The sequence below is a fragment of the Saimiri boliviensis genome, chromosome 13 (genome assembly GCF_048565385.1).
Source record: "Saimiri boliviensis isolate mSaiBol1 chromosome 13, mSaiBol1.pri, whole genome shotgun sequence".
Lineage (NCBI taxonomy): Eukaryota > Metazoa > Chordata > Mammalia > Primates > Cebidae > Saimiri > Saimiri boliviensis.
The window spans coordinates 64641782-64660804 of record NC_133461.1 but is presented as its reverse complement, the minus strand read 5'-3'; the positions used below and the strand labels follow the sequence as shown (position 1 = coordinate 64660804).

Below are 19023 nucleotides of genomic sequence, written 5' to 3'. Positions count from 1 at the left end.
GCTAAATATATAAAAGATTTGGGGGAAAATTAAGATGGCCTGGGTTTCTTTAAGAATTTTTCAAAGAAAATTTAGTAGATGTCTTCCTTTCCTAGGAGATATTGCTGTAGGATGCAGAGGCATCCTCAAACATGCCAGGGGCTGGAGGACCATGCTCACAGCTGTAGCTGGTGCTCAGTCAAGGACTCATACTAAAAACAATCATGTTTTTCCTACAGCAAATCCCCTCTGACAGGGACTGATGGCCTGTCAGAGCCCTAGAACAAGGAAGCTGGTCAAGCCTCTCACAGATAGACAAAATACAGGCTGGAATGATTCTGTGATTCTTCCTCATGTTAGATGGCTCATCAGAGGGACAGCAAGACTAGGCCACAGGCCCCCGATTGCAATCTCCAGCTCTTTCCCTTGATTTTCCTGGCCTCCTCAGTGTGTATTCAAAGCTACAAAAGAAGCCAGCTAAAAAGATTTCAAAAACAAGCCTAAAAGGAAGCTGAGGAGCACTGTTAGCACACTCATTTTTCACAGCCAAGGGGCTGACTCAACACCTTCAAGAGCTATTAGAACACTTTAAGAGTCACTGGATAACTCTATGAACAACCACCTCCATCTGCCCACACTTTTTGGAGGAGCTTCCGAACCTCTCATGCAGAATTGCTCCAACAGGTCTGTTCTATCCCCCTCCACTGCTGCTTTAGGATTCAAGCACAGGTAAAGTGCTCAATCAGTGTTTAAGGGCAGCAGAACGTGAGGTTTAGGTATCAATTTCAAAATCTCTGGGGCCTAAACACCTGTAAGGAAAGGACTGATTATATTACAATAAAAAAGGCACTGCGTTGCTGATATGTTCCTATCCTATGCACACTGTGATGTGATCCAAAGTATTTTACATCTGCAGTCTAATAGGGAAGGTACGCCTCACGCCCTTTTAATGTTCATAATTTAAAAAGGTTCTTAATGGCTTAATGTATTAAAAATTCATTAAAACATGTTGGCCTTTGGCAGAGCTGTTTTAGAATTAGAACATTTTTAATTTTTTCCCTGGTAAATAAACTTAAATTAAAAATAAATTATGCTCCATTCAATTAGGTCTTTGGCTTTTATTCCTTCTAAATAACAGCCATTGTTAAATTAGCTGCCACATGGGTACATGAGGGTCAGCCCTATAAGTCCAGATACTTATTGTAATGCCAGTGATAATTTTGTACAGAAAATACAAATCTGACTATCTTTGATTTAAGATAAAATAAATCAGGTTTCGGCAGAGTTTAATTTCAGATTATCCCCATTTCGACCAGAATGATTTCCTTTTTTCCCACAAAAAGGAACTAAAAATAATAAATGGCAGCAAGGTTGGCCTTCAGTTGAATGCAGGCATCATGCAGTTTCGGTTTCATGTAATGCCCCCCTGCCAAGGAAACTGTCACTACTCATTTTCAACATGAGAATCTCATTTAGCTGTATTTAAGACAAGTCACTCTCATGTTACCACTAGGCAAACACAGCAAATTAATATTTCAAAACCAATATGAACTTAAATCTCATGACATTTAGACTAGATCGGGTATGACAGACAGGGCATGCCATGACATAAGGCATACTGAGAGATGTTGTCAAGGTATAACATGAAAGAAAACACAGCACCATAAATCTGTAGTTAGTACAAAATTCCCAGTCAAGAATGTTGGGTCCTTACTCTGATGGAACACTAATCCTTTATTTATCCTCCATATATATGTTGCCTATATACTCCCTCCCTCCAATACCCCCAAATATTTGTTTGTTTATGTATGTTTTCTGCTCATAGAAGAACAAAGCAAGGATACAAGAAAGCTACACAAATACATCTGTTCAAGTGCAACAGTACAACTGTCATCACAAAGAATAGGAGATCCACAAAACTGCATACCACAATGGGGTCAGCCACACTGAACCTTTCACAGAGTAAAGATCGAAAGGTGAAATAACTCCAAATAGTGACAAGTATGTCTAATGTCTTGTGCCACTGAAAATACTGCAGATAAGATAGCCATAACTGCATGTTATCAAAGCATCTAAGTATAACAAAATACATTTTAACATAATACATATTCCAAGTTTTTATTATAGTTAGGTAAAAAGCTCTAACTAGGCATATACTAGGCAGATAAATACACACCTCTATGCAGACAGGTATTAAAACTCACCTCACTCTTAATCACTTAAAAGAACGGAAGTTATAAAAACACTACTACTTTTATAAAAAACATATCACATTTATAAAAGTGTGTACTTCTTACATATCACATTTATTAAAGACTTCTAACACAACACTCCTATTCCCAGCAAGCAGCAGGCTGGCGTGGATGGGATGGCCTTGCCATTCTGACAGAACACTTCTAGGATACCTGATTGTATTTGGACTTCTCAGGAACCCAGCAGTACATGCTTTACTAGTAAACATTTCCCTCGGTCATAAAGAAGGTGCATTTTTAAACTGAAAGCCAAAGTCAGGGCTTATAGACTCTAAGAGTTCACAAAGAATTACATGAAACAAATATATACAATTCAATTATCAGCATAATTAAAAAGGTACAATCACACATGTGATGACATGGATAAATCTGGAGAACATTATGCTACATGGACAAAGACAAATACTGCATGATTCCACTTATAGGAGACATCTAAATAGTTAAATCCATGGAGACAAAAAGGAGACTGGTGGTTGCCAGTGTTTGGTGAAGGGGAGTGGAGAGCTAGTGTTTAGCTGATGCAGAGTTTCATGAAAGATGCAAAGATTCTGAATGAGAACTAGTATTTGATAGCATAACAGGGTGACAAAAGTTTCACTAATAATCTCATTGTACATTTAAAAATGACAGAGTGTGACTGGATTGTTTGTAACACAAAGGATAAATGCTTCAGGTGACGGATATCCCATTTACCCTGATGTGATTATTACACATTGTATGGCTGTATCAAAATATCTCATGTACCTCATAAATATATACACCTACTATGTACTCACAGACAACAAAAAGATTCTGGAGATTGGCTGAATGTACCTAACATGATTAAACTGTACACTTAGAACTGGTTAAAATGGTAAATTTTGTTACGTGTATTTAAAGACAGTAAGATAATAAAAAACATCACGTCCTGCCTTTCTATCTCTATCCCTTCTTCTATTTTTCTTCATAACATTTATCATTATCTGACACTGTATTGCATATGCATGTGTTGTGTGTGTGTGTGTGTGTGTGTGTGTGTGTGTGTGTGTATGTGTGTGTGTATTGTTTTTAGAGACAGGGTTTTACTCTGTCAATGCTGTGGTGTAGTAGTGTTATTACAGCTCACTGTAATCTCCAACTCCTGGGTTCAAGTTATCCTCCTATCTCAGCCTTCCAAGTGGCTGGGACTGTAAGTGCATGCTACCGTGCCCAGCTAATTTTTAATTTAATTTTTGTAGTGATGAGTTTTGCTATGTTTCCCAAGCTGGCCTCAAACTCCTGGTATCAAGCAGTCCTCCTGCCTTGGCCACATGTATATATATGTTGCCTATATACTTCCTCTCTCCAATATCCCAAAACATATAAGTTCTGAAGGCAGAAATCTTGTCACTCTACCCTCAGGGCTTGGAACAGTGCCTGGAAAATAGGGATGCTCAATATATATCTTACAGATGATTTTTAAGGTACAATCATGATTTTTCAAATATTTTAATGCTAAAGACCATATTAAGTTAACCTTTGTTTTACTCTCACCAATCTTAATTGTTTAATCATTAGTTTATAATCATCCTTCATTAGCTCCTGGGCCAGTTAATTGGCAAGTCACTTAACCGCAGTTAACCTATAACCAGAATACATAAAAAGAAGTTATCTCCAACTAAAATACATAAAAAGCCCACTGTGAAAATTAATCTAACAGCATCACCCATTTCTCTGTTTCAAGTAGCTACTATTTAATTGCTTGTAAAATACAGGCTGCACATAAGATATGAAGATGTGGAATCAGGGAAGCTATGTGATTGGATCAAGGTCTCATGTGGAGAGCTTGTGCATATATTTGGAAATAATTTTCAGAAGCATAAGAAGCAAGAGTTTTTGAAGTGTGTTACGATACAATCCTTGCAGAAATCCAACCAGGTAATGAGATTGTGTCTGTAAGCCACACAGGAAAATCAATTCCATTGCACAGATGATGGGCAATAAATAGTAATCTTGCCATTTTAATACAAGAAGCTAATACAGTTTCATGGGTGTCACCAAAAATATAATAGGACAGGTGCCACTGATGCAGCACAGAAATGAAAACATAGAGCTTGGCCAAAATAAATGGATTTAACAGATGAGAACATAATGCACAACTGTGAGGAATTCTATGAGCCCACAACAGAAAACCATGTTTCTCAGATTTTAGATTTCCCAGATAAGTCATATTTCTAAAACATTGGGTAATGAGGTTGCCTGTGTCTAATTCTTCTGAATGAAAACATTAAAAGACAAAAATGTATTAAGTGGTAGTTATCTCTGATTGACCATGTGCTATATCTAAGATTTTGTTCTAGCAACTAATATGCATTAGCTCATTAAGGCTCACAACACAACAATGAAATATATATTATTATCATCACCTCTGTTTTACTGATAAGGCAACTCAGGCCCAAAGCAGTTTTTCTCTAGTCCTGTGTTTAGTGCCAGGCAGAGACAAAACTCAAACCCAGGTGGCTGCTCCCAAAGCCGGTGGTCTCAACTGCTGACTCTGGCTCTAGCACCCAAAAGCACTATTATTTCATGGATGAAGTGATATTTTAAGCCAAAAACCAGGCAGCATATCTATTTCACTGTAATAAAAACTTACCTCCCCCTTTGCTCAGATTTTTGGAAAAGTCATAACAGACCTTCACTGCCCAAAGAATGGTACTTGATAAGCATGATTATGGAGTATTTAGACAAGGATGAAATAAAAATGAAACTGAAAGACTTTCAGGATAGAAATATCCAGCAGATCATCTCATCAGAAAGAAAGCAAGAAATGAATCACAGAATTTCATACTGAAGGGATCTTCAAGGTCAACCAGCTCAATCCTCTTCTGAACACAGAAATCACTTTCTACCATGTCAGGTTATACTTTAACAAATCAGCCACAAGAAACTCACTATTCATGGTTCAGCCTTTCTTCTTCACTCCCTTCTCGGTTCTTTCCACCATTCCTCATTGGTTGAAAAAGGTTCCACACCCTTTTCTATCCTGATTGCTCTCCCCATGGGCAAAATTTATTTTGTTCTGTCTCTCTTAAAAAGCAGGAACTAGAAAAAAAGTGAGAATTATGGGAAGCCTAAACAGCACTGGTAGAGTAAGGCTATCACCTCCTTCAATATGGTCATTTTGCTTTCCTGATGCAACCTAAGATTATTTTAGATTTTTTTTTGTAGGGTATGGTAAAGCACTAACACCACAGGGATAATTAATACAACATGGGTGATATCATTATTTATTTGCCTTGAAGCCAAATCCTCGATCTCTTCTTCATATATATATATTGCTGCTAAATTGTATTACTCTAATTCCAAGCCAGTACTCTTGGCTTTTTTTTTTTTTTTTGAGACAGAGTTTCACTCTTGTTACCCAGGCTGGAGTGCCCAAACTATGGCCCGCAGGCTGCATGCGGCCCCTTGAGGCCATTTATCTGGCCCCCCGCTGCACTTCAGGAAGGGGTACCTCTTTCCTTGGTGGTCAGTGAGAGAAGCACAGTATGCGGCGGCCCTCCAACGGTCTGAGGGACAGTGAACTGACCCCCTGTGTAAAAAGTTTGGGGACACCTGCCATAGAGGAAGGATTTAGATTTATTCCTACTTATCACCCTATTAGATTCATTCACCATTTGTGCCTGGCCAACGGTATTTTCCATTAATTGCTGCAGAATGCTTCCAGTCTCTCCCAGGGTTGTGAAACCCATGACTTCCTCTTTAGGTACTCCAAATGCTGACAAACCATCTGTATAACACTTTGGAACTGATAACAAATTTTGATTCTATACTTTACAGCATCTGTCTTTTTCCCTTTAACTTCTTCCAGCTTCCCCAAATTCCACACAGATCATAAACAGTGATTATTGATATTACCTGCGGATTTTCTCAAAACCCCAGCTTAAGAAAGGGTCAACTTCAGTTCTTCCTATAGCAAGAAGTCTCATTTGACTTCACTTTCCTCACCTTTCACTTTCCTCACCCATCTAATATGCCTCCCTCTCTTCTTTCTAACTTTGACCCTCTCACCTAACATTTCCCCAGCCATTTTGTAAGGGTGACTCCATGCCAGCGCAGGGCACACCCAGACCACGCATCACGAACAGTGCCAACTGCAGGCTGCAAACAGTTAAGAGGAAAGGGTGCACTGTCATTAGGCTTCCTGGCTTAGGTGAGATTTCATACATTTAAGGCACAGTGTGAGCCTACAAATACCAATTCAAAATTGGTTTTCACTTCTTAAAAAGAACTGTCAATCTATTATAAAAAGGTACTTTGTCTCTTTCAGCATTATCCATTTACACATCATGCAGCAATATCAAAAGTCTTCCTGAAAACACAGACACATGCATTATAATCAGTGGAAATATATACAGCAATGTGTCAATAGCTGAGATGTACAGACACAAAACCAGAAGAAAAGGCAAAAATGTGTAAAAAAAAAAAAAAAAAAGGATAGGATTGGAAACATTATGTAGGTGGGGCTGCTAGTGACTAGAATCGAAACAGATCACACTCTCCAATCTAAACAATGAAATTCTAACCTGCTTTCGGAAAGAGAGAGAAACTACAGATTGCTATGCCCAAAACAGGAGTTCTTAAGATAACACTAAAGTGAAATATACCAAACTTACTTCTTACAGAGTGAGCTCAGAAGTGGACAAGAGCTCACATGCCTATACTTTCCTTATCTGTATTATGGGGATCACAGAACCTGCCCTGGAGAATTCATAAGGCAGTGGTAAAATAACTAACGAATTTGAAAGCGATTGTCTATGTTGTAGATGATATAGGCAATATTATCCGCAGCTACTGTTTTCATTGCAACAAATGATGAGATAAAATTGTTTTACAACAATAATGGAATTTACTCAACTAAATAGAGGAGATGACAAGGTTTAAAGAAGACAGGAAGAGAAAGGATTGGGAAATTCACCTTTCTCTTTAGAACCACCATTCAGGGCTGTGGGAATCACCAGTTCAAAACAGCAGGTTTTATCCAGGGACCACAGTCCCTACACAAAGGTGCCAGGAGGACACAGATATGCCGCCTGAGAAACAGATGAAAGATGTACAAAATAGCAAAGTACACAGTTTACTAACCCAGGCCAGTCCCTGTACTCAATAGCATATCCCCAGGAAAAAAAAAAAAGTACCTGTTCGCTTTTCTAACAAATACCTTTTTTAAAACACAGAATTCTCCATGAGTGTTGAACTTGTAGACATAGTAGAATACGAATTATGAAGAATATTTTTTTTAATTGGCTATAATGGTTAAGGTTTAATAATTTCTCCTACTCCTACCAGAAAGGGACTATGGTAAGCACTTTTAAAACTTAAGAAAGAAATGAAACATTGATAAATGTATTCTTATTGAATGCTACCTGAATATTTAACACCATAACAATTTATGGAATCTCCTCATCTCAGCACACAATTCAACACAGAAATTCCTCATTTACATGATAAAAGAGCATTTCAGTATCCCATTATACTGTTTCTCTCCGCTTCCTACCAGAGAGTAGCCACATAGAAACAACACAACAACCTCTAATGGGAAAACTTTCTTCAGGTTTTGATTTTTGGAAGATTTTACACATCTCTCTCCATTAACTCTACTTTACCTTAAGTTGCAGAATAGGTTTAGCACAATTAGAAATTTATAGTCTAAGAAACTAAAGACTGCACCCAGCACACAAATTATTCTTGCTTATGATACAAATAGCCCCAAGTCATTGGCCAGCAGACCCTCCATTAAACACCCATTAATGAAAACACATCTTTAAGGCTATCTCTAAGATGGAATCTGTTATTCCAGAGCCCATCTAGGCTGCAAGCACATTAACTATGAACATAAAACAAAGGGGCCAAATTAAGAGGGTCTGACCTATTAGAGGACATCATTAGAGTAGACAGTTTCTGTGAACCTCACGGACAATTCTTGTATGAACTATTGTGGTGCTTGGATTAAGAAGTATATTAAGAACAGGATAAAGGGTGAGGGCAGGCTGAGAAATACCAAGCCTCGAGGTCAATGATCCCCAAGTTCAAAGGTGTTAGTCAACTATTCACAGGATAAGGGCATTTTTCGTTCATACACAGGTTTTGACAGAGCTAGGGGAAGCATGCTAGCCATCTGATCAACCCCAGTGCTGCCAGTCAACACCTGGAAAGACAATGACAATTAGTTGCAGCATTCCTTATACTCACCAGCACACTTTGTTCTCGTCCTGAGAGCTGGCCCAGGAGAGCCAGTGCCACCCTCCCCTGGCCTGGTCAGGAGCACACTAATCTCATATTCTGTATCGGGGTCAAGGTGTCCAATTTTATAGCTTGTGGAATCGACTGGCTGCCGGTCATTCCAGCTCCCACTGGCTGTGCAGTACTCCACCTCTCGGGCGACAATGGGCCCGTCCCCATTGATGGAGTTGGCGTTCAGCTGTATCCACAGGTAGGTGGCTCCCACGGAGGCGAGCTGAGGTGGAGCAATAGGAACAGGTGGTTCTGAAAGGCAAACCAGAAAGCTGTCTTTCAGATGCTTTACTCTTCATTCTTAAAAGAGCTAAACATGCATCAACTATTAAAATGTAGAAGATATTAACATTTCAGGAATAAATTGATACAAACAATTTGTTCAGGTTAATAAGAAAAAGCATATTGATAAAGGTTTTAACAGCATTCAAAATTGTGAAATAAACCATCTTTAAACACATATGTTTGTTCAAGTAGGCATAACCCTAATTTGTTTTAGGATACCAACCATTGTGCATACTATATGCAAATTAGCATATCTGGTACTTTTTGTAATGATGAATACAGAAAATATTCTCAAGAGAAAAATGCATTAGAGTGGTGCCTGTTTTAGAATAATTGTAACAATATCTTAAATGAGTGAGCTCTCTCATTAGAGTCAGTCAGTTACCTAGATATCAAAGGAATTTTTTTTCTCTCACTAAAGTCAATTGGTGAAAGTTCTCTCAAGTATTTAAGCTCTAGCAAGCATTCATTGTCAATCTACTTATTGAGAATGTCTTCAAAATCATCAAAGGTATTAGTTTCTATATCATTAAATTGTTTCCTTATATTTATATTCCAAAGATATCATCACTTTAAAAACATGGCTGAAATTATAGTTTATCTCATCAAAATAAATCTCCAGGATGACCCATTTCCCAAAATAACAATCAAAATGGACTCAACTTGCTACAGGAGAATTGAGCATTCTGGATAATGAAGTCCACCACTGCTGCCGTTAAGGGAACTTCCAGTAATAAGTCTTACTAAAGCAGTGAATAGAAGGGAAAGCTCTGAAGCTAAGAACATACCATGCCCAGTTGATAAAACTAAGAAATCAATAGCAAACACACTTTATAACCCAAGAAAGGCCCTCTCATTGTTTAAAATCTGAGATCGACTCTTTTTCTATAGCATTGTTAATCTTATGATAAATAGTATTCCCAGTATATTAGTTAGATGCTCGTTGAAAGGCTCTCCGGGTACCAAATGAAGGTATTCCATGTGCCAGTGTCACTGTGAATGATACCACACATGATAAATGAGATCATTGCACGAAACAACATATTTCTACTTGAATAAATCTCCCTCTCAGAAAAACACAGATCTAGTGATTTTTTTTCAAGACTGTTTCCATGGGTGATTTGTGCCTTTTTGGCATGCTCTTGTTTTTAACTCCTCATTTTGCTCATACAAACGCATGGAAAAATAAAATCCACTATATCCTATTACTGACATATGCTGGTTGGCTTGCTGAAATTTCTGCTGCCCTCTTGCATGCGCTTGCATGGCAAACATAACTAATCAATCACAGCTGTGTTTCCTGCTGAAGAGGACCTCAGGGAAGCTGGCACCACATGAAGTTTGCACCTGAAATGATACTGGGTTAATTCCTAGACCAGCTAAAAACCAGCAACACTGGTTCCCTTTGTTGGGTTGGGTGTCTCAGTTCTTTTTCATATTTAAGGTGGAGTAAGTCATACCGACTTTTTTAAGTTGCTAGGGAAATCTCACTTGATTAAGTCAAAATAAGACAACAAATCGTAAATGAATTTTACTTCAGAGACTACAAACATAATGCACATTTACTAAAATAGTGTTCCTGTTATTTATAAACTGAAACTTTGTGCTCATTTTTCATTTCTTTAAACAGCTCTGCCTTAACTCATAATGATTTTAACATCAATTCATATCATTAGGCGATTCCTTGAACCAAGACATGAAATGAGCCTTTTATGGTACATCCCAAGGCATTTACGTAGCTAGGCTGAAAGAGCAGTTAATTACTTTCAAGTTGCAAATGCTAGCAAGGGTTGTTGAACTGCCATTCAAAATAAAACTCAGGGGCAAAGTCACAAAGGGTCATGAGTACACTCACTCACTCAAGACATTGTTACTAGTCTCCTAAAATAGGCAGGACTTTAGTACATTTGTTTTCTGAGAATATTTTCTATATTAATTCCCCACTGGGAATTAATATAGAAAATACCAGATGTGCTAAAGAAAAGTACCAGATATGCTAAATCAAATGAAAGATTCAACTAGAACTGGAAATAATTGGAACAGACATTCAAAAGGACTTTTGGTTTACAGAAGAATCAGTACAAAATAAGGCAACATTTACATTTTCATTTTTAGATGGAGTCTTGCTCTCTTGTCAAGGCTAGAGTGCAGTGACGCCATTGTGGTTCTACAGCCTCTGCCTCCCAGGTTCAAGTGATTCTCCAGCCTCAGCCTTCTGAGTAGCTGGGATTATAGGTATGTGCCACCATGGCTGGTTAGTTTTTATATTTCTAGTAGAGTTGGGGTTTCACCACGTTGGCCAGGCTGGTCTAGAACTCCTGACCTCAAGTGATGTGCCAACTTCAGCCTCCCAAAGTACTGGGATTACAGGCATGAACCACCACACCTGGCCAACATTTAAATTTTCAACAAATTTTCCCAAGGGAAAAGATGAAGGAAGTAAAAAAAGAAGGAGGGAGGAGAGAAGAATTTTAATCTGTACAAAGTGATAAAAAGCAATTCAAAATATTTTTTAATTCAAGTGAAAGGACACCATTAAACTAGTCCTAAATCAAGCCAGTAATGAGACTAATTACATGCACAAAGACATATATCTAATTGATACACATATGTAAATACCTGATACATCAATATGTCAATATCATATGTAACTGTATGAAATATGTTTACATATGAATATAGAAATGTAACTAAATAGGGTATTGACCTATATATGCATATAAACATGCACCATAGAGATTATATGAAATATTTGTATGTCCTTGGTTACCAACAGTGGCTAGACACGAATAAAGATGAGAGTGATGGTTAACCAACTAAAGGACTTGGTCTTTATTTGGGGGGCTGGTGGGACCTTAAAAAGTTACAAACTCTATGTACTGTAGTTTCTCCCATTTGTAAAACATTAGCACTCCAAATATTATATGGTATACAAAAAGTGTTAAGTTATACACAAGTGGTCTAAAAATGTTAGTGTATATTTTGAAGTAATTTCCTCAAGGTAATAACTTTATAAAAACTAGGAGTGTCTAGCATGTTATCTCATTTAAAAATATATGTATATACAAAACATGGCCATAAAATTATAATTGGAGAAAAACTTAAATTTCATAGTTGAGTCCTAACTGCATGCAAATTGCCATGAGCTGTGGCAGTGTGCAGAAATGGAAAGAAGTTCCTGGAAATTTTTATCACAGTGAGCCAAGATACTACTACACTGTCATAAGACAGGAAATGTGGTACAAAATATGAATAGTCCTCATTCATTCTTTCTATTTATGTTTGTTCTGGTAGACTAGAAATTTGTAATTTACTTATAACTCTCCACACATTCACTTTTCCTCATAGGCAATTTTTAGAGATACTACTAGATTTGCATCCTGCTAATCATTAACATGGGTACTGGCAGGTCACAGTGAAGCAGTGCAGCAACTGAAAGAAGAGGAAAAATAATCACAGACAACTGAACCAAGATAAAAACTAAATAATGGTAGTGATGATTATGATCATGATGAACTAGAAAATGACAAAACAGTTTGTAGGCAAACTAGTGTCCTTTTTGAACATCATGATGTCTCACTTGCCAGAGCACTTTCAACAGGGCAGGGTGTGTACAGCAAGGAAGAATCTTAGTTCTGTTACAGACATTAAACCTAAATATTAGGCTGGTTCAAGTCTCAACAAACAAAAACATGTTAAGAATCTGCTGTGGCAGATACATTATCAGAGTGGATATCTTAATGTGCATTTCCTTAGGCCAAACATCAGTCACTGCTGCAGATGATTAGTTCTCAAGGTGGACTCACTGGGAAGCACTGTCCCTCATAGGCTACATGTGACTAAGATTGGCAGTGGTAATCTCTCAACAAAGCATATGGCTGACTCATCTAGAGGTTTTATAACAGAGGCTGTGTCCCTGGATATTCTGACTCAATATGAGTGTGGCAAGAGGAGGAAGGAAAGAATAGACGGTCAGGTATTCGTATTTAAAAAAAAATTAGAAAGGTAGTTATGACAACCATTCCCCAGTGAAGACCACTGACAGACTGGACCAGAGAGAAGTTCATCCCTGTCCTCCTCTCCCTTCCCACCAAGGGCCTGTCAAGCACCCACTGCTGCCTATATACACTTGCATTTGATCTTCCTCACAGCTCTATAAAGTGAATAACATTATTATCATCTGATACTACCTCACACATAAGGAAACAGCAGCACAGTCAGGGCAAGCCACTGGCCCACATCCACATACCTAGTTCTAGAATTTGAATCCACCAATCTTTAAAGCTGCCTCCCTAGAGAAATGTGCAGATAAAAGCAATAGCACATACAAAACAGGTCAATTTTTTTTTAAGAGACAGGGTCTCACTCTGCCCAGGCTGGAGTGCAAGGGCACAATCATAGCTCACTGTAGCCTAAAACTCCTGGGTTCAGGTAATCCTCTAGCCTCAGTCTCCTGAATATTTGGGAGTATAGGCAGTGCCACCATACGTGGCAACTTTTTAAAATTATTTTTGTAGAGATGGGGGTCTCACTATGTTGCCCAAGCTGGTCTTGAAACTTCTGGCCTCAGTTTTCCAAAGTGCTGGGATTATATATGTAGAGAGATCAATTTTATGCACCATATTTAACAAATGCAAGGAAAACTTTTCTTAAAGCAGGCATCATTCTGTTCTCCTAGGAAAAACAGCAATGGCCTGCCACAGGTTGCCTAAAAATGCCTCATGGTACACCTCAAAGTCCAAATTATCCTGTCTGGGACCAAAAATTGGCTTGGTGGCTTAATGCTATCAGTTCCTCAGCCTACAAAAAACCCATTAAACAAGCTAAATAAAACTTATTTCTCCTTTCTATTTTCCCTCATCCCCCACCTTCTTAAATATAATGACTCAATTTTTCAGTCATGCAAAATATAGTAATAGAACCTAACTGGAACATTATGAATGTTAACACAGTATTATCAATATGGCTCATGTGATAGGACTGAGCATTTTTATACTGACACTGCTTCATTTTATTAACCACCCCACTATCATAAACATCCTGGCTGATGAATATTTGCATTTTAAGTGATTTTCTATCAGTAAAAAATTTTATTTCTAAAAAGAAATTTATAGGTTGTAATCTCTGTATACAGTGTTGGCAGGAGATTTTGCCAAGAGCACATTCATTGTTTTGTAAGCAACTAAATAAACATAAAATAATTTTTTCAAAAATACTGTTCACATGCAAAATTTGTACTTAAAATGCAATCCATCAAAATAGCCTGTCATCAAACCACTGTTCAGAAACAGACAAGGATTAAGTTTAAGCTTAAAAGGAATAATGAACTAACAACTACCTAACACATATCTACTTTAATAGAATATTCTGAGGTATAAAAACACATTAAATACCTTTAACTACCAGTTCTGCATAGTTTGATATTCCAACCCCTCCTTCGGTGCGAATCATGCAGCGGTACTTTCCAGCATCTCGTTTGGTGGTATTCACAACATTAAATGAAGCAATGAAGCGTCGGGAGCTGGTCACCTTGATTTCCTTCAGAGGAGCATCTCGCACATCAATGCCCTGTATCAAGCAGGGTGGGGAGGACAAAAAGCAGCACTATCAGCTGTCAGAGCAAAACAATCAAACACCCAATAGCATTTACCCATGCTATTTTCATGCAGATCTTGGTACAGTTGTTTATTACCCATGGGCAGTTGTACCAGGAGCAGGAAACTAAAATTCTGTCATGATCAACATTTTAAAGACTGAGCAATACAGCCAGGCGCAGTGGCTCACAACTGTAATCCCAGCACTTTGGGAGCTCAAGGTGGGCAGATCATCAGGTTAGGAGTTTGAGACCAGCCTGGCCAACATGGTGAAACCCTGTCTCTACTAAAAATACAATAATTAGCCAGGCCTGGTGGCAGCACCTGTAGTCTCAGCTACTCCATAAGCTGAGGCAAGAGAATCGTTTGAATGCAGGAGGCAGAGGTTGCAGTGAGCTGAGATTATGCCACTGTACTCCAGCCTAGGCGACTGAGTGAGACTCCATCTCAAAAAAATAAAAATAAAAAGACTGACAATGCAAAATTAAGTGTGCATAAATTTTTTGTTTTTGCCTCTTCAAAACATTAATTATATTAAATTAGTGCAACGGGGGAGTGAAAATACAGAAAACTTCATTACCTTGTTTTCAAACTATCAACATTTGGTCTTATAACACTTTCTCTTATTTTTATGCTTGACTAGGAAATAAAATTAGCTCACCCACTACCCTGTTACTTCTTGACCTCATTTTATAAATGAAATAATAAACAATTTATTAAGAATAATATTTAAATATGTTAGGTTTTAGAGTATTCCCTATTGAACAGGACTAAAAGAATAGTTCAACTCTTTTGATGTTCTTCCTGTGTATACAAAAACCAAGGAGAAGTAGGTTCCTAATAATTATTAAGTGACATTCATATGTAACAAGAGAGGTTCCTCTCTACATCCCATATCCCCAGGTCCACACAAAGAAGGTTCCACAGCTGGGGCAGTCTGGTGTTTTATTATCCCCATACACTAAGTAACCCTTTAGTTATGCACACTTGGAAATCCATTCTATTATTCCAATAGTTTAAAGCCTAAAAAGCAGGTTTAGAGATTTTATTTTTCTCTCTGCTGCACACGCTGTCTCTCTGTCTCCAAATATATATAAAGTTTCTCACACCAACAGTCCCCCATAGACAAATACAAATATCCAGTCCTGAAAACGTGTCTCTGTGTGTGTGTGTGTGTGTGTGTGTGTGTGTATGCGTGTGTGTTTTACAATCAGGAAAGAGGCTGTCTTTAACATGTTATAAGTATTAGTAAAAAAAAAATGGAAAAGACCTCAAGGCTAATACATGACTTTTATGCCAAGCATAATGTCCAAGCACTATGTCCATTAATCACCCAGCAACCACTCTTGGCATCCCAACCAGGTGCTATCACTGTATCAAGACACTATGATCACAATGGCAAACAAAAGAATGGTGGTGGCCGGGCTTATGGGCCTCCAGATATTGTGGTGGATAAGCTTGAAGTGAATACATAACCACAAACGATGGCCAAGGTGGTTTAGGAAAGATGAGCTGGCTAGCAGAAATCCCATTGTGAACCAGCTGCAGATACAGTGGCTGTGGGAGGCTAGTCTGAGGAAGTGACATGTGAGTTGAGATCTGAAGGGTAAACAGAAGCTAACCAGGCAAAGGGGAAGGGTGGGAAGGAAAGAGCATTCTAGCTATCAGAAACAGTACAGGAAGCTCAAGATGGTGATCAAGAGCTGCAGGTTTTGGATGAAGTTAAGGCAGCCAGTGGGGCCTGGGAGGTGTGCGGGCACCTGTGCACTCAGGGACTTGCAGGCTCTATTAATAAAATGTTTATATTCATAGCTACGAAAATGCTGGCCTACAAAAAAACAGAACTCATCTGTATTATTCAGTGATTTATATTATGCAAAGTCCTTTAAAAGCTTTTATCTTGTTATGTTTTCTCCTAAGGGACGCAAGTTTGGGAGTTAGCCTGACTAGCATGCCAAACCTATAGTGGCCATCCCGAGTGACCTACCTTCATAGAACCTCACTTTCCTAACCTGTAAAGAAGAGATGATACCACCCACTGTCAGGGTTGCTGGGAAAACTCACAGACATATGCGATGACACAGGCGTAACACCTGGCACCATGCAGCCCCTCCTGAGCTTTGGAACACCTGAGTGACGAATCCAAGGAGAAAGGCAGAGCAACTCTCAAAGTACCACCTTACTACTAACAAACCTGAAACTGCAGAATATGGCTTAAGAGTGCAGGAACAATGGGCTTGCTAATCCTGAAGCACAGAATTAAACAGACTCACCAACCCAGTCCCAGGCCACACTAGAAAACCACAAGGCCTCCCATATGTTGAGTGCTGCTGTTAAAACTCACAGGATAGAGGGACAGGGTTCCCACAGGCAGTCAGCTCCCCAAAGAAGGGGCTGGGCTAGGCATACTCAGCCCTTCCTCCCAGGCAGCTTCTGCTTGGGCAGTGAGAAGGCAGAGAGGAGTGCTGCAATAGTACAGTTCCTGCCACTTGGAAGGAAACATCAGTAGTGGGGAAGAACAGTTCCATCAACATTATCTTTAGTATTATCTGTAAAACAGTCTTGTTTATACCATAAAATGTCCTAAGTCAGAATATAAAGTCCCTCATTATGTCTGCGTGTTTTTTTCACTAAATGCCCTAAATTTGTTCTCATAGACAGCATTAAGAAGTTTAAAAATGAAACAAAACCAAATACAGCATTAATAATACAACAGGAGAAAGGTTCCAGTCTGTTTTCCATAGATACTCAGTCTCTGATTCTCACCCCACTGCAGAAAATAAGTAAATTCTAGCCCTAGGGATAATCTTAGACATGCTACTTGATAGTCTTGTTTTCAACCTAAAAAAGAACCACATCTCTGGTTTTGGAAGGGAAAAGAAATTAAGCCATAAAGGCAGATTTCATATCTGTGTTTATTAAAACAACAATGAAGAGGTCTTAGGGCTATCTATCCATTAATTTATCTGTTTACTTATGGCGTGAATCCTATAACCATAAACTTTTGTAATAATCTCCTAATGTTCTTCCTAATAGAAGCATCTCTCAAAAGAATGTTTATTCAAAAACAATTTAAAGTTTGCACTTACTGACCCCTCACAACTATTCAAGGCTGTACTGAGGGCACTTGAGTATAAGAAAGCCTCCTTTTTCACTTTATGCCTACGTTGAGAGGAATATGATTCACAGTTGTGCTGTCTTCGTGCCACAGATGTACCCTGTAAAATAACCAGCCCTGGACTCGGAGCTCCACGTACTTCTAGTGAGTCATATGGACTCTCAAGAATGAGCCTTTAAAAATTTAACTCATGTACTGAATCACATGAAAAGTCAGATTCAGCTTCATGAGAAAAAGTACATAGGGAAGAGATATCAAGTGCTAAGCAGCGATCATTTTAGCTTAGAATGTACACAGGAAGAGCAAATCACACATCTTACTCAAATCTGCAGGCCATTTTGTATTAAACCATTCACATGTGCATGGATTCAGGCATTCATTCAACCAATATTCAGTTGAGACAAGCTTTTATGGGGCACATACTCTATCATATAAGAGAGCATAAAGTTAAAAGAACCATCCCTGGACTCGGAGCTCCACGTACTTCTAGTGAGTCATATGGACTCTCAAGAATGAGCCTTTAAAAATTTAACTCATGTACTGAATCACATGAAAAGTCAGATTCAGCTTCATGAGAAAAAGTACATAGGGAAGAGATATCAAGTGCTAAGCAGCGATCATTTTAGCTTAGAATGTACACAGGAAGAGCAAATCACACATCTTACTCAAATCTGCAGGCCATTTTGTATTAAACCATTCACATGTGCATGGATTCAGGCATTCATTCAACCAATATTCAGTTGAGACAAGCTTTTATGGGGCACATACTCTATCATATAAGAGAGCATAAAGTTAAAAGAACCATCATTTACCTAATTGAGTTTATTATCTGGATAGAAATAAACAAACAAGGCAATAATTACAATACAGAGCAATGAACTACCTCCCATAGCACACAGAGGAGAAGGAGACCTGACTGGATGTCTTAGTCTGTTTTCTGTTGGTTATAACAGAATACCTAAAACTGTGTAAAGAAATTTATTTCTTTCAGTAATGGAGGCTAAGAGGCCTCAGGTCAAGTGGCCTCATCTGGTGAGGGTCTTCTTGCTGGTGAGGACTCTGCAGATTCTTGAGGCAGCAAAGGGCATCACATGGTGATGGGGCTGAGTGTGCTAGTTCAAGTCTCTCCTCCTCTTCTCAGAAAGCCACTGGTCCCTCTCCCGTGATAACCCATTAATCCACTAATCCATAAATGGATTAATCCATTATGAGAGCTCTTATATAATGACCCAATCACCTCTTAAAGGCCCCATCTTTCAATAGTGACACTGGAGATTAAATACTGATTTAATACTGGGGATTAACATTTCAACATGAGTTTTTGGGGAGACAAATATTCAAACTATGGTGCTGGGGATGGTGTCAGTGCAGGCTTTCTAGGAAGCACCGCTTGAGCACACGCTTAGGGATGTACAGAAGTTTCTTAGGCAGGAAATAAAGAGGAAAAGTCCAGTGAATAAGAGAAGCTCTCCAGAGTCAGGAGCCAAGGGAGAGCGCAGAACTGTAGGGAAAATATAGGGTCTCTATGGTGGAACTACAGGAG

At 38.6% G+C, this 19023-nt stretch overlaps 1 protein-coding gene across 12 annotated transcripts in view; it reads right to left on the bottom strand.

Annotated features, from left to right (window-relative positions):
- The window catches only part of PTPRM (protein tyrosine phosphatase receptor type M), an 836104-nt gene that overhangs the window by 437867 nt on the left and 379214 nt on the right, over positions 1-19023 (bottom strand). For 9 of the 12 annotated variants that reach the window (XM_074383756.1, XM_074383758.1, XM_074383757.1 and 6 more), the window contains exons 6-7: positions 14162-14336; positions 8442-8735 (exon numbers count right to left, since the gene is read on the bottom strand). In XM_074383756.1, coding sequence (XP_074239857.1) covers positions 8442-8735; positions 14162-14336 — 469 coding nt within the window. Of the gene's footprint in view, positions 1-8441; positions 8736-14161; positions 14337-16706; positions 18403-19023 lie in introns of those variants that run through there. The other 3 variants (XM_074383762.1, XM_074383763.1, XM_074383764.1) reach the window with 3 other exon arrangements.